We start from the raw sequence: 14,081 nt of genomic DNA, 5'->3' as shown, positions 1-14,081 counted from the left end.
GTGCTCCCTGGCAGCAGGGTGATACTTTGTGGACATCAGTGTCTTACAATGTGCCTGTGGCACAGACTTGGACTGAAAACTGTGACAGTTGAATGTGTGTATTCACCACATCTACAATGATAAATTTTACCATATCCCAAGAAATCATGATCTTTGCTAGGACAGAAAGGAACTGACATTGTGAGAGAAGTTTAGTCTGATGTGTGGTATTTCTGGGCTCTGATTTTGGTCTGATGTTTTAGTCGTACTTGCTGTTGTGAAGGGGGATTTACTGGTTCAGATGTTTAGTAGGTTTGTCCTGGTATGGGAATCCAGCAGATCACGTCATCTTGCTTACCTTGGTGATTGTGCTAATGCTAAATGAAACTCTTTTTGGGACAGTAATCTTTGCCCCATGGAAGGTGGAGCCATCCCAAAGAAAGAGTGATACGCTTGGGCATGGATAAGATGGGCACTAGAGTGAGGCTGAGCACACAGCAGAGTCTGAGGTAGCTCTCAGGAAGTAAGGGCAATATGCCTGAAAGGCTTGATGTGAGTTGCTTGGATGAAATACCTGCAGAAGGACTAGAAAATCTGTTTTCTGTGCAGCTGTGCAAAAACTGCCAGGAAGGTCAGGAAGACAATCTGGTGAAGGCATAGGGGCCAAGGTTATAAACGTTGTTCTGTGCCCATGGGTGCAGGTGCACCTGGTGACCTGCCAGCAGCACTTGGTGTCATGTGCAGGGAGCAGCAGAGGGTGGTTTTCTGCAAGGAATTTGGGGCACAGGGACAGACTGAGCTGTCCTGGAACATCTGAAGGGTGTAATGCACAAGTGCAAGTGTCCACTGTGGTCCCAACAGGAAAGACACTCAGACTCTTAAGTACTGGTTCCCATACCATTTGTTGTGGCACTGATTTGAGGAGCTCTGTGAGCAGGGTCTGCACAGCATACTCTGATCAGGTTGGAAATCCACCTACAGTTTCCCAGCATTTGAATGGATGAATGTAAGGTTGTCTGTCTTGGATGTCTTATCTTTTTGGTATTTTAATCAGTAAGAATCTGAATGCCTTTCTTATTGGGATCATAAGGATCATAAGGAACATTAACATTGCTGGACTTCAAGGTGGGAAGAGGATTAAGGCAGTAGTTTGGGGAAGACAGGAGGTTGGTTCATCTGGATTTTTGTCCAGTTTTGAGGCAAGCAAAGTGGCCTAGCAAATCAGGATGGAAAGATGTCCAATTCTCAGCCCTGTTGGGGCTGAGAATGGCACTCTGTCAGTGCCATTATGTACACTAGCTGCTTTTCTTGTGTAAGAGAAAACTGAGCTGGTTCTCACCTCCTAAGGGCACTTCCTGGCACACAGTGGGCTGTCAATGACAGTGGCAGAGAGGGTGAGGTGGGAGTGTTCTCAACCCCACTGTACCAGTCTGAGCTGCCTCAGGCGGGCAAGTACTGGCTACTCACCAGTTGCAGAATAAGCTGATGGTGTTTGGCACAAGACCAGAGTGTGAGTCAGTGGAGCCTCTGAAAAGGCCAGCAAAGGCCCTGGCTGCTCTTTCCTGATTCTGCAAGGAGTGGGAGCCCAAGGCAGCACTGATTCTCAGAGAAAAGCATCAGAGGCTGCTCTGTGCCCAGCAGGGCATGGAACAGACCTGCTCAGTCCTGGTGCTGAGCTGCCTGTCTCTATAGGCTGTGTAGCAGGATATGTCTGCAGCAGGCTAAAGGCATTCAAGGCCATGAACTCCTGCTGCATAAGCTTGAATTCAGTGACAAAGTCTCTGTGTGCTGAGATGCAGTTGTACCCTCAAGTACCTAAAATGCAGACTTAGTTGACTAGGGTGTGTCTAACACAACTCAGAATTATAAATCTTGATGTTATGCCTCTGTTTTCATGTTCCTTGGCATACCCTGGGACCCTGTGCTGTCAGTGCATTGCTGCAGTAAGAGCATTGGGAGGGAAGGTGTCGGGGGCTTGGGAAAACAAGGAGGAAGCAGAGGGACTTTTAGCTTTTGGGGAAGGTAATTTGGAATTGAGCCCTTGATCTGCATCTTTCTGCTTAAACAAGCACTACTGAAATGCTGAATTATGGAATTGAACCTAAACATCACTACACGTGGTTGCAGTCAGTGGAACTACAGCTACAGCAGACTCTTGGAGAACATTTGTTTCAAGACCTTTTCCACACTCTTTAGACTAAAAGCATTGAAAACCAGCACATTTTTGCATGAACTCTTCAGTAGTTTTTCATAGCTGTGATGCTTCAAGGTGTGGTGTGTGGCACATAGCACTTCACCAATGTTAACTTGCCTTGTTCCAGGGAAGTTTCAAGGGCCCTTATTTCTGAAGTCTTTTTTGCTTGGAGCTGGAGGAGGGCTAAGGAACACTTCAGCACAAAGTTTTCTCAACCTCAAGCTGAGGGAAGGTCCATGGATGGTTGTGATTTCAAGCTGGCTTGCCTGAAGCCAGGGATCCAGTAAACTGGGTCAGTGCCATTTCAGTTGATGTGCCCTCAGGGCAAGGGGAGGGGTGGGTGGGATGGAGATGGTCACCAGCTGACTGCAGCTCCAGGGCTTAGACACTTCCAAGGGATTGCATGTGTAGGGAAGATTGCCATGCTGTTTGTTGAGTTTAAAGAAAGAAAAACAGTTTTCAAGGCTAGTACACTAAAGGAGGAAATTTCAGTGAGAGTTGGTTTAGATACGTTATTTGGCCGAGCCCCTGCATGTGGCTATAGGAGCACATTGTGGGTGTGGAGCATGCATTGGTGCACTGATGAGGGGGATAGGCATACACACCCTGTGGGCTAGGGAGAATGGATGCATGAAACATGAAACAGAAATAAAAGCATTTTCTACTATTTCCTGAAAGATCCCAAATAGCAGCAAAAAATATGATTAGCTGGGGTCTCATATCAAATCCCACATATAGATGGTCTGATCCAGGCCATTCTTTTTCATGATAGCTGAGGAATTTCCAGTGTGGGAAAAAAAAGAAAGTTTCCAGCTTTTTTTTTTTTTTTTACCTTGTGTGTGTGTGCGCGCATATGGAGCCTAATCCATGTCCTTTAAAGCCTCTCTGTTTGCACCCCATTAGATGCACAGTGTCTGTCCTTGCACAGTCTTTCTGATATGTGATTTGTATGGGAGAGCTTGGCCTGGCCTGGGGCATGGCCAGGAGAAGCCTGAGGACCACTCTGACGGGTGTGTCCCAAAGCTTCCCTGTACTGAAATGTTTTGAGCAGAGAATTGTAGAGGCATGTCTTCATGGGTCTTTTGCTTCTTCCCTACTCAGGTGATTTGCCTTTAAATTCATAAATAGCTCTGTATAGCTTGCATTAAGAGGTTGTTTTGAGCTGTACCTGTGCTGCAACTCTTTAGTGCCTCTGCAGAACAGTGTTTGTTTCCCTGGGCAGAGGTGAATCCTGAGAACCATCCTCCTGTGGTGCTGCTACTTGTTGGGACGTGTGCTCTGGTGGCTGCAAGCATGGCTTGGCTGTATTCTGCGCTGGACTGAGCCTGGTGTGGTGGGAAGGTGTGAGTTGCTGACTGAGAGTGATTGAGAGTGTGGCTGAGTGTGTAGTGTTGGGGAGACCCTGGCAGGGCAGTGCAAGGGCTGGGGAGATGCAGAATGGTTCAGTCAGACCCACAGGCGGAGTGCTGGGTGTGACAGCAGTGCCAGTGGGAGCAGCTGTTGTGGGGGTCAGGAAGGTGAACCTGAAAGTGTAATCAAGTGTATGAAGGTTGGGGGATCCTTTGAAGCAGGCTGTTAACTGAGATGATTTGTTTTTATTTCCTCAGAGCTCTTGTCTATGCCAGCCGTAAAACGATTTTCTGTGTCGTTTGCAAAGCATCCGACTAATGGTATGTTTGCTTTCTGGATTTGATGTTCCCTCACACTTCTAACCCCATGCTCACATTCAGTTTCTCTGCACATGTTCTTCTCTCAGCCTTCTTGTGGTTTTTTTGTGTTTGTGTATCTGGTGTCCAAACATGCTTCACCTTCCTCCATTGTCTCCTTGTGAGTAATGTGCTCACTCATACCCTGTTACTTCTCAGTGAGGCCTCTATTCTCCCCTGAGGTATTTCTGTTCCAGGTGAAAAGGCAAAAGCCATGGCTCTGAGTGCTTTGCTAAAGCAGCCTCTAACTCTGTGATGACATTAAGGCCTTTCAGAAGGGTGTGGACTGGGGGGAGAATACCACTGGATTGGGGGCTGATGCCCACTCCATATCATGAAGCATCAGCAGCTTAGGTCCTCAGTTTCTACACTGCAGATTTGCAGAATAAAAGCAAGAATAACAGTAGGACAGCTGTGTGTCACCTGGAAGGGCCTAGTGTATATGGGAAAGAAGGAAGTGCACCTGGTTTTACATGTCAGGAGTACTGGTAGCCTTGTGGCTTCCTGTCGTCAAACCTCTCTGTTAGGCTGCTCCTGTGGTTCCTCCAAGCATGGTGATGTTGGCACAGGTAGGCTCACCTTTTCTGCAGACATTACCCTGTGAATTGTGTCTCTCCAGAGCTCTTACTTGTCTGCTGTTGGTGGATGGTGTTGGCTTGTGGGGAGGGGATAGCCAAGGTGCTACCTGGGATGGCATCACCTGCTTCATCCCATCCTGCCTGTATCTCTGGAAAGGCTTGGTGACAGATGTCTGACAGAGCAATTCACTAGCTCTGCTCCGTGTTGCTACTTACCAGACAACCAAAGTGTGAGTCTGTGAGGTTATAGGCCACTAGCTCTGTTATAGCAGGTGCCTTGAACCAGTGTTTACTCTCCAGCTCTTGCACAGATACTTGTAAAAAGGTTTCACAGCACCCTCCTCTTGCATGGCTCCTGCTGCTGAGACAAGTTGGAACCAAAGGAGATCACTGAACGCTACCAAGTATTTCTGCCTGATGTGATCAAGGCAGCTTGTGAGTATGAAGACATCCTGCTTGGTGTAATCTGGAAGATGAAAGAAATTCAGAAGAGTGTTCTGAAAGTCAAAATTTTGGGAAGGATGAAATGGGAAAGGGCAGCTCACTGTGGCTTTACTGTTTCAAATAACTAGAGGGAGCCTATTCTCTGCTTGCTTGGTTTGGGTTTTCCCAGAGTGGCCAACTGCTTGGTTTGTCTGTATGTCTGGACACCATCGGAGCTCACACGGTGTATGTCAGCAGGGTGTGTTGTTCTATCTTGCCTGCAAAGGTTGTACCAAGTTCCAGCCTTTCCTAAGACATGCTATAAAGCAGTTGCCCCTGCTCCAAATACAATAGCATCAAAACCGGACATCATGTTTCTCCCAAAAACCAAATTAATATTTCTGATGGCAAAGTGCTTCTTAATCAAGAAAACAAAGACAGGGTCCAGCAGGTGAGAGCACAAAGTTAGGGATATTTGGTTTAGGATTTGTACTGCTTTGAGCAGGAGGGATGTTTAACCCATGAACTACTTAAAAAAACTGAATCAAAAAGTGTTCCCAGCTCTGAGTCTGGATTTTGTTTCTGAAGAGGTGCCTCTGTGTGGAGAAATGGAATGAATGAATCAGGGTAGTGGTCAAGCACTGCCTCAGGCGAGGTAGTTTATGCCCTGGTTGCACATGTCTTGGGTGGATGACATGAGTCCTGAGGCTGTGTATAGGGAGAAGACATGCCTGCATGTTGGTGTCTTGTCTGTCATGCAAGGATATCACAGGAGATTGCACAGTGCTGTTCGCAAAGACAGGGAAAGTCAGTGCTTCTGTGCTCCCTCTGTCCTTGTGCACTCTCTGCATTCAGCTCTCAGTCAGACCCTGCTGCCCCCCAGGTCCCTTGCACAGCCTCTGCTCATTTGATGCTGGGTCATATGCCCTTTCCTCGTGCTGATGTGCCTGGCTGTGCTTGGATGCAGGACTCAAACACTGTTGGCAGTCTGGATTTCTTGTCTCAGCTGCAGGAGGGCGAGTCTGGCCCTGAGCCTGATTGTTTTATGTAGGCAAACATGAACTGCATTGGACTTGGAATGTGTCCTAAAAATTATTCACTTCTCAGACTTTCCCTTACAAAAATGAACCCTTGCTGCTCAGGCACTGCCCTGAGCTGCAGCTGGGCAAACCTGGGCTGGGTGGGAGTCTGCCCTGGTGTCACTGGGGGGACATAATTCTTAAGGGCATTCCTGACCTGTGGGAGGGATTTGGCTTAGTGTGTGTGTGGGTCCTTCTTACGCAGCAGCCCTGGTGCTGGGAGCTCCATCCCCACATCTCCACAGTTTCTCTGTCCCCAGCTGTACCTGCCCCTCTCCTCTCACTCTCTATGGCCCCTCTCCTCCAGATGTGTTGGAGCACCAGCACGTTGCCCAGTTGCTGCGGCGTTTTTCCTCTGACTGTGCCACGAGCCGGACCATCTCCTTGGATGCCACCCTAGCCCATCACCTGCAGCAGTGCTCCTACCACCTGCGCCTCTTCAGGAGCTGGCTGATCTCAGGGCAGGATGACTTGGAGTGTCTTTACGGTACTGCACGCTGCAGCTGCCTCTGTCCCGTGCTCTTGTAGCTGAGCAGGGACCACTGTCTGCTTGAGAGTGCAAAGTATGCTTTGCTTCTGAAAAAAGAAAAGTGTTTCCCTCACCAAATGCCCAAAGTCTCTGGGCTGCTGCTGCAGCAAGCTGTGTGGGCTGTTGTACCAGCAGTTTTGGAGCCTTAGGCAGGAACCTTTCCACACAGAGCCTTCACTCCCCATGTGGCTGTAACTGCTCTTTCCATCTTTGGCAATTGTTTGTTGCCTCCTTCCTTTAGCCAGGGTAAGCCCTTAAGCTCCCTCTGGGGTAGGTGCTGAGCTTCTATCGATGGGATGCCCTGCTGGCATGGATGCTCTGTGCAGGTCTTGATGAGCTGCCACAGGGTGTCCCCTTAGCAATGGAGGAACCAAAGTGAGTAGTGAGAGTACGGGAAGAAGAGATTGAAGAGGTGCTGCAGCTGGTCACAAGCTGAGTGAACTTGCTGTGGAAATTTTGGGGAAGTGAGTGCTTGTGGGTGTGTTGTATCTAGAGAGACTGAGTTAAGACAGGGTAGAGCTGAGCTTCTATGTGGCTGCACTGCATGGCATCTGTCCTGCCTGATAGGGCCTCTCAGTGTGTCCTGTCTCTGGTGGGAAGAGGTAGGCAACTTCAGCATTGAATGCAGATGCTATAAATCAAAGCTCGCTGCTGTTTCTCTGGTGTTTTTCAGCCTCCATCACAGATGGGCAGTTGGGTGCTTGGAGGCCTTGGTGCTTCTCACACAGGTGGAAAGATTGCTGCTCCCTGAAGGAAGCAGTGAGCTGGGACTGGCTGCTGAGGTTTCCCTGCGCCACAGGAGCTGCTGGGAGCATGTGGCTTGCTGAGCTGTGTGGTGTGATGCATGGACCCCCTTTTCCATTCAGACCCACAGGTGGAACGGGCAGTGCAGCCTTCCATGTAGTGAAGCAGCAGGACGGAGCATTTTCAGAGTCTGGAAGATGAGAATTTTTCTTACACAGTCTGTTTTCCCTTGATTTGGCCCTTTCTGTCAAGCAGGCAATTTGGAGACAGTTAGTTGCTTTTCACATGTAATTAGGACAATTCCTTGGTCTCCTGGAAACAAATGCTAAAGAGGAGCAGAACTGCTTCAAGGGAGGAGATTCTGGATCACAGCAGATTGCTCCAGTCCCAGGGCTGAGCTTTTCCCTGCCAAGTCTTGGCCACGTTCATGAGCTCGGGTGGAGAGAAGAAATGAGCTCAGTGTTTGGACACAGCAGGCTGCTAGGAGGTGCATCCTGCCCCAATACAGCCAAACACAGGCATAACTTCTTGCCAGCACAGCAGCCCTCCCAGCTGGAAATCAGATCTCCACCACTGAGTTCATGCTGTTTTCCCAGTCCATCAGCAAGCCCACAGTTCACTGATGTTTGGGATTCCTGCTGAGGCTCTTAGAGCAGACACAGTTAACAGCCCAGGTTTCTTCCTTGTGAAAACTGCATTATTCTGTCCTTTCTTGACTTTCCACCGTACTTCTATTCACACAAAAGAAACATGAATTAGAGGATAGAATCAGTGAGTCAAAAGTATGCAGTTGGCACCCATAGTTGGAAAGATCAACAGTGGAGCCCTGAAGGAATGTCTGGGAACCTGTGTGGTCATAGCTGGGAAAAAGAATAGTGTGAAGTAAGTTAATGTTGGTAATGAATCACAGTGCTACTGAAGCCAAAGTCAGCTGTGGACAGAGAGCGACCCAGTGATGATGAGTAGGAAACTAGCAGTGATGTCCAGTGTAAATAAATTTAAATTACAAAGGGAAACAGCCCCAAACTCTTATGTATAAAATAGTGGGCTCTGATCTGACCACCTCCTCTTGAGACAATGTGGAAAAGGTAGAAATTTGCAAAATTAGAAATCTGGGAAGGATGTTTGTAATAGTGTTCTGAGTGGCCTGAAGGGAGGGGTGGGGATCCACAGTTTCATGTAGTTCCAGGAGCAAGAAGGTTTCTAATGGAGTGAGTTGAGACACTTCAGACAGAAGTGGTTTTTTTCCAAGCTCCATACCACTGTATCTGGGGATGTTGGGAGCTTAACTGAGTTCAAAAGGAGATGAGAATATGGAAGAGACACACAATGTCCAGAGTAATTCTGAGCTGTGGGTCACTGATATTTGGGGCAAATGACTAGATAGTCACATATGCTGTCTAGACTCATAACCCTTCATATACAATATACACGTGGCATGTTGGAGTTTGTCCAAGAAAATAGGGGTGGACTGATCATGCATGTCAGAGAGGAGCCTGGTGAGTGCTTTTGTTTGTGTTGAGACTGGACAAGTGCTTCTTCACTCCAGAGGAGCTGGTACACAGAACTTCCTCTGTGGGCTGCTGTTGGATATTGGTACAAAATGGATGGAGTTCTGTCCAGTTTCTTGTGCCATTGTCTGCATCACAGACTCCCGCCCTTCAGGCCCCAGGACAGAGTTTGGGGGAGCATTAGCAGTAGCTGCACTGTCAGCACAGGGTAACTGTCAGTCTGGGACGATTCCTGTGGCTTGCTCTCACATTTTCTTGCCCCTTCTCAAAAGGGTTGGTTCTTTGCTAACTGTGTGTGGTGCATCACTGTCTGGAGCCTTCACTGGAGACACACGGGGATTGTGATCTGTAGTGGTCGCTGCTGCCTGAGCTGTGCTGTGGTGCTGTGAGCCACTGTTGGCCTCTCCTCAGCAGCTCAGCAGGTCTGTGGAGGTGTGCAGGGAAGTGGGGTCCCATACACAAATGAGAGGGATTCCTTGAAGCCAGTACTCCTCCACCTTGAAAGAGGAAACTTTGGCCATTTTACTCTGCTTGCTCGAGAGTGGTGCAGTGGCACAGCACTGTGCAGAGTTGCGTAAGGAGGCACCTGGCACTTTGGGGATGCATCAGCTCTGTGTCAGTGCCTAATGTTTCTTTTAATGTTGGACCTTTGATTTCCTCATCTTGCTAGAGAAGAGCCCAAGCACTTAGTTCCCAGTTGGTGCCCCCAGTGTATCTTATAACAACATTGCTTTGCCCTATCTTATATTTAAACTTCCTTTTTTCTTTAGAGACCCCAATACCTGAGCCAACTTTGGCCCCTATCAAATAAGATTCTGTTGTGAACTGACATTAGCTTCAAACTGGGCTGCTCCACAACTATCTCCCATGATTAAGTTTTGCCCTCACCCTTTTCCTTTAGCTCTGTCTCCCAGGAGGCCTCTGAGAAAATAAAGAACATACGTTCTTCCTTGCTCAGCACTTCCACTCTCAGGACTTCTCAGCAACAGACACAAGAATGTGGTCTTTTTCCCATGTCTTATGTTTCTTCATCCTAGCCGAGGACTTGTTATCCTTCCTGTCTTGAACTATGTTTGTAGGCCCTTTGTGGCATAGGTAACCTCGTGAGCTCTCTGGAGGATTCTTTATCTCCGCCAGCTGTTATTTATTTATTGCAGTGAACACCTTCATGGCTCATGCTCCTTGCCTCTTGCCAGACTGGCTTGGGTGAGGGTATTGGAGTAGAGCATTTCCTGGAGGTGACTGTCTGCACTACACATACAGGTGCTCTAGGGCTTCTCCTGAGGTGCTCCCAAGCTGCAGGAGTCAGTTTTATCCTATCAGCATGCTGGGAAGATATCCTGCCAGAGATTGCATCAATAATTCTTACTTGCATTTCAAAATATTTTTCCTTCTCTATAGAAATAAACACAGTTCCTTTCCAGAGTCTTTTTGAGGTCCTTGGAGGAGACTGGGGGAGGGGGTGTGTCACAGAATGGGAAGCCCAACCTTGAGTAGTTGAGAGGCCATTAAACTTGAGAGATGCAGAGCATTCCATATACCCAGGGACTCATCTGTTTCTTCTCTGCTTCTCTGACAGTTCTTGTTGGCTTGGTTCCACAAGGAATTTTCAGGAAGCTGAGATGAAGAGGAAGATACTTTGCTGTGATGCTCTGCTGGCTTGAGCAGCAAAGGATTTATTCTGAATGGTTGGGATGCAGCTTAGCTCTGAGCAAGTGTCTGTTACATGCTGAGGTGCCTGTTTCTGCTCATTCTGGGTTTGCTGGCAGTGAAGTCTACTTGAGGGGACGAGTAATTCAAATCATTACCCAGCCCTTCCTTTGGACACAGCCTGTCAGGGCTGCACGGGGGCTGCTGTGACAGGGAGGTTCTGTGGCTCCTTGTGGCTGCCACAGCATGTGCTCCCTGCTGTGTGGAGAGGGGCTGTGCCAGGCAGAGGGGCCCCAGCAGTGGGACCTCTTTAATGGAAATTCTGTTGGCACCACTTTGATTCTGTTTGGCTTCCATAAGTGGGAGCACTGTGCCAGCCTCTGTGCCAAGTTCTCTGTCATGGCTGTGTATTTTAAGCGTCCCAGGCTCAGCAGCTAAAGTGGCAGCTGCCAGATACTTTTTCTCATCTCCCCTCCATGTGTACCCAGGTGCTTGCTTTCAGATCTGTTACTGCATGGGATTGCTTCGTGGTGATTTTCTTGGGCTAGAAGAGATGACCTGAGGCCTGAGTGTGCCTGTTGTTTGATTCCCAGAGTGCCCAGCTCCTTCAGCCATGAGTGTTCCTGCATGGATTTACCCTGCTGTTTCTTCTATTCATTTTCTGATTGGGTCTCTTTCCAGGTTTTGAAGGCTGTTCCATGGTTCCCACCATTTATCCCCTGGAGACTCTGCACAACTCCCTCTCTTTGCGGCAGGTCAACGAGTTCCTGACAGCCGTTTGCAGGAGTTGCAGCGAATCGCATGTCCAGTCCACCGCAGGTACTGGTCAGGTGGGCTTGTCTCTGGCAAGGAGCACCCTTGGTCTTTTACATTCTTGGGACAGATCAGCCTGACAGGAGATAAGTTCAGTCCCTGGAGCCTGCCCCAGAGTGTTCTAGCCCAGGAATGAGCCATGGGACCCTGCTTAGAGCCATCCTAGGCCATTTACTTGACAAATAACCAGTCAGGTCTGTCTGTAGCTGATGGGTATGGTGATGAGGATACAAGCTCCAGCTTTGGAAATCTTAGCCTCAGATTCCCAGGATCTGATGGGCAGGCATGGCTCTGAATTGGCACTGGTCTTTAGCTCCTTCTGGAGCGCCTGCTCATGGCTGCTGGGCTATGAGCCATTCCTTTCTGTCTGTTGGAATATTACTGATCTGTGTATTTTTTTCTTGAAGCTTTGTTTGATTCAATGATTGGCAGCCAGATACCAGGAGACCCCTTCATGTCCCAGCAAATCCTGTCATCATCGTCCTTGCCATTGCGCCAGCGTTCGGATAAGCCCCCTTGGTGTGAGTGTGCTCCCCTTTCTGTCAGGGACAAATGTGAAGGGGAAGGAGGGAAGTTTGTGAAGTCAGCAAGGTCAGGAAACCAGTCTGGCTGAAAACAGTTGTTTAATTCTCCTCCTTTACTGGAATTAGATACAATCTATGCATTTCTGTAGTTTTGCTTATTGTGCAATATGAAGCAGGAATAACCATTAGTAGAGACTATTTCTTTCTCTAGTGTTGACTCTCATTCAATACTCAGTGTGTCAGGAACCAGGATGAGCAAACTGAAGCTGGGATTGTTCCATAATAGTAAGGAAATGAAATAAATTTGTATTCATTTTCAAGCCAAACATCGCATTTTGCGCTGTGAGAACAGAATCCACTCTTGGCTGTATGCCAGCATAGCACTGGATTACAAGATGGAATTATGCTTTTTGTGCTTGGGTTTTCATCAGCTGAGCTGCCAGAAATGCCCAAGACCAGCTGTGAGTCCCTGACAGGTCACATGGCACACAGACAGCCCTCACCTCTTGGTTGTAGAACTGCAGGACTGTGGCGGTTCGGGTGGGGAAATACCAGCTACATGTTTTAAGATTTTTCTTCCTCTTTGCAGACAGCAGTGGCCCCTCCAGTACTGTCTCCAGTGCAGGCCCATCCTCCCCAACTTCTGTGGACAACTGTGCTCGTTTCAGCTTTACTGAGAAACTTTCTATCAGTCCCCCAAAAAGTGAGGAGCAACTGAGCAGCCGGTCCCCAGAGCAGGAAGAGAGTCAAGCTCCAGGCAGAGGGCTCGACATACAGGGGGGCATGTCTGAGCTATCAGTAGCCGAGCCAAGTGCCCCTGAGACACTCATCTGGAATAAGGGCCCAGAGCCAGGCAGGATCCTGGAGCTGTGCAAGAAGGAGCTGTCAGAAGAGAAGAGCATGGGGGAGCTGGATGAAGAAAAATCATCTGAGGAAATATTAGAGCCAAGTAACATAGGAAACTCAAAGTGTGGTGAAGGGTTTGACCTGAGGCTGGCTGGGGAGACAGCAAAGCCAGATGAGGGGTCTGTTAGGGGAAGGACTGGCCTGGATCAGTCTGGGCTGTCCGAGGAGATCCTGGTGCCGTGTGAAGAGGAGCTGCTGGGAGAGGTGTTGGACCCAGAACATACAGGCAGGGAGCTGCTGGGGGACAGTGTTGTGTCAGACCAGCTTCTCTCTAGTCACCTGTGCCAGGTGCCACCACTGCCTCCTGAGAAGAATGTGGAGGAACTGCAGCTGCTGTATCAGAAGGATCAGCAAAATTAGTGGCTTACTGGACAGCAAGCACTTCCAGCCTGAAGGCAGCCCAACTTCCTGCATGGCACCTTACACAGCTGGTGCTCCATAGCAAAGAAGCCTTGTCCCAGGGCCACAGGACTCTGTGGTGTGGAAGAGACTGCTTTGCTCCTCCACAAGCCAGCTCTTTGCCGTTCAGCAAGAATGTTTGCCTCGCTAAATGAACAACAATGCAATCTTGGTACCGGCATGGCACCTCCATGGAGCAGGGACATGGTGCTGCTCTGGTGTTCCAAGGGCTTTGTGCTCACTGGGACAGCAGCATTAGAGGACTAGTACAGCCAAGGCTTTTAGGGTGGTAAGTCTCCAAAGGGGACAGATCCTCCCTTGTGACTTTTTGGCCCACATCCTTCAAAAAAAGGCATTCTGGGCCCAAATTAATCAGATCCATCACAACCACAAACCTCCTCTCTGTTCCTTTCTTCCTCTCTCAATTCCCACTGCTGGCCACCAAAATCAGGTCCAGTGTGTCCATGGCAGGAAAACTAGCAGAGGCAGAAAGCATTCTGAATGAGTGTGGAAAAGAAGGGTAGTGAGGGCATCAGGTTTTAATGCCACTTGCAAGGAAACATCTCTTTGGCTTGGCCTTGGATGTTTCCCTGCTGGGCTGGGGCAGGCAGGAGCCTGGGGGTTCAGCCTGAGAGAGATGTGCAGGGAGGACACACACAAGTTGTTTTTTTTCTCATCCCCAAGGATCAGGTAGGGTACAGCTCTGAAGTCTTGGTGACAGGGATTAAAAGAAACTGCTATTTTGATAATTCAGGACTATTAGAAATCAATAAGGAGAAATCTTTATTATATATAAAATGAAAATTATTTAACGTATATTTATGTAAATGCCTTGTGAGCACAAGCCTGAGGGCAAGATTGATACGGGTGTCCCTGCCGCATCCTGAGTGCTGGCCAGGGCTGTGCTTCCTACTCCTCCTGTATTTATGGACAAATCTGCGTGTCTGTCTGTAGCTAGGATCTGTGTTTTTGTGAAGCTGTGCCCAAAGATCTCTATGCTGTGTTGTGACAATGTGTGTTCACAGTAAATCCATGCTGTGGGTCCA

At 48.5% G+C, this 14,081-nt stretch overlaps 1 protein-coding gene across 12 annotated transcripts in view; it reads left to right on the top strand.

Moving 5' to 3' along the window:
• PPIP5K1 (diphosphoinositol pentakisphosphate kinase 1) overlaps positions 1–14,081 on the top strand; it is a 43,821-nt gene extending 29,740 nt beyond the window's left edge. For 4 of the 12 annotated variants that reach the window (XM_058846833.1, XM_058846830.1, XM_058846832.1 and 1 more), the window contains 3 exons: positions 11,075–11,212; positions 11,614–11,727; positions 12,320–14,081. In XM_058846833.1, coding sequence (XP_058702816.1) covers positions 11,075–11,212; positions 11,614–11,727; positions 12,320–12,996 — 929 coding nt within the window. In that variant the 3' untranslated portion in view covers positions 12,997–14,081. Of the gene's footprint in view, positions 1–3,780; positions 3,844–6,266; positions 6,447–11,074; positions 11,213–11,613; positions 11,728–12,319 lie in introns of all 12 variants that reach the window. The other 8 variants (XM_058846822.1, XM_058846824.1, XM_058846821.1 and 5 more) reach the window with 3 other exon arrangements.

This window comes from Poecile atricapillus, chromosome 11 (assembly GCF_030490865.1).
Source record: "Poecile atricapillus isolate bPoeAtr1 chromosome 11, bPoeAtr1.hap1, whole genome shotgun sequence".
Lineage (NCBI taxonomy): Eukaryota > Metazoa > Chordata > Aves > Passeriformes > Paridae > Poecile > Poecile atricapillus.
This window is presented reverse-complemented; position numbering and strand designations above follow the sequence as displayed.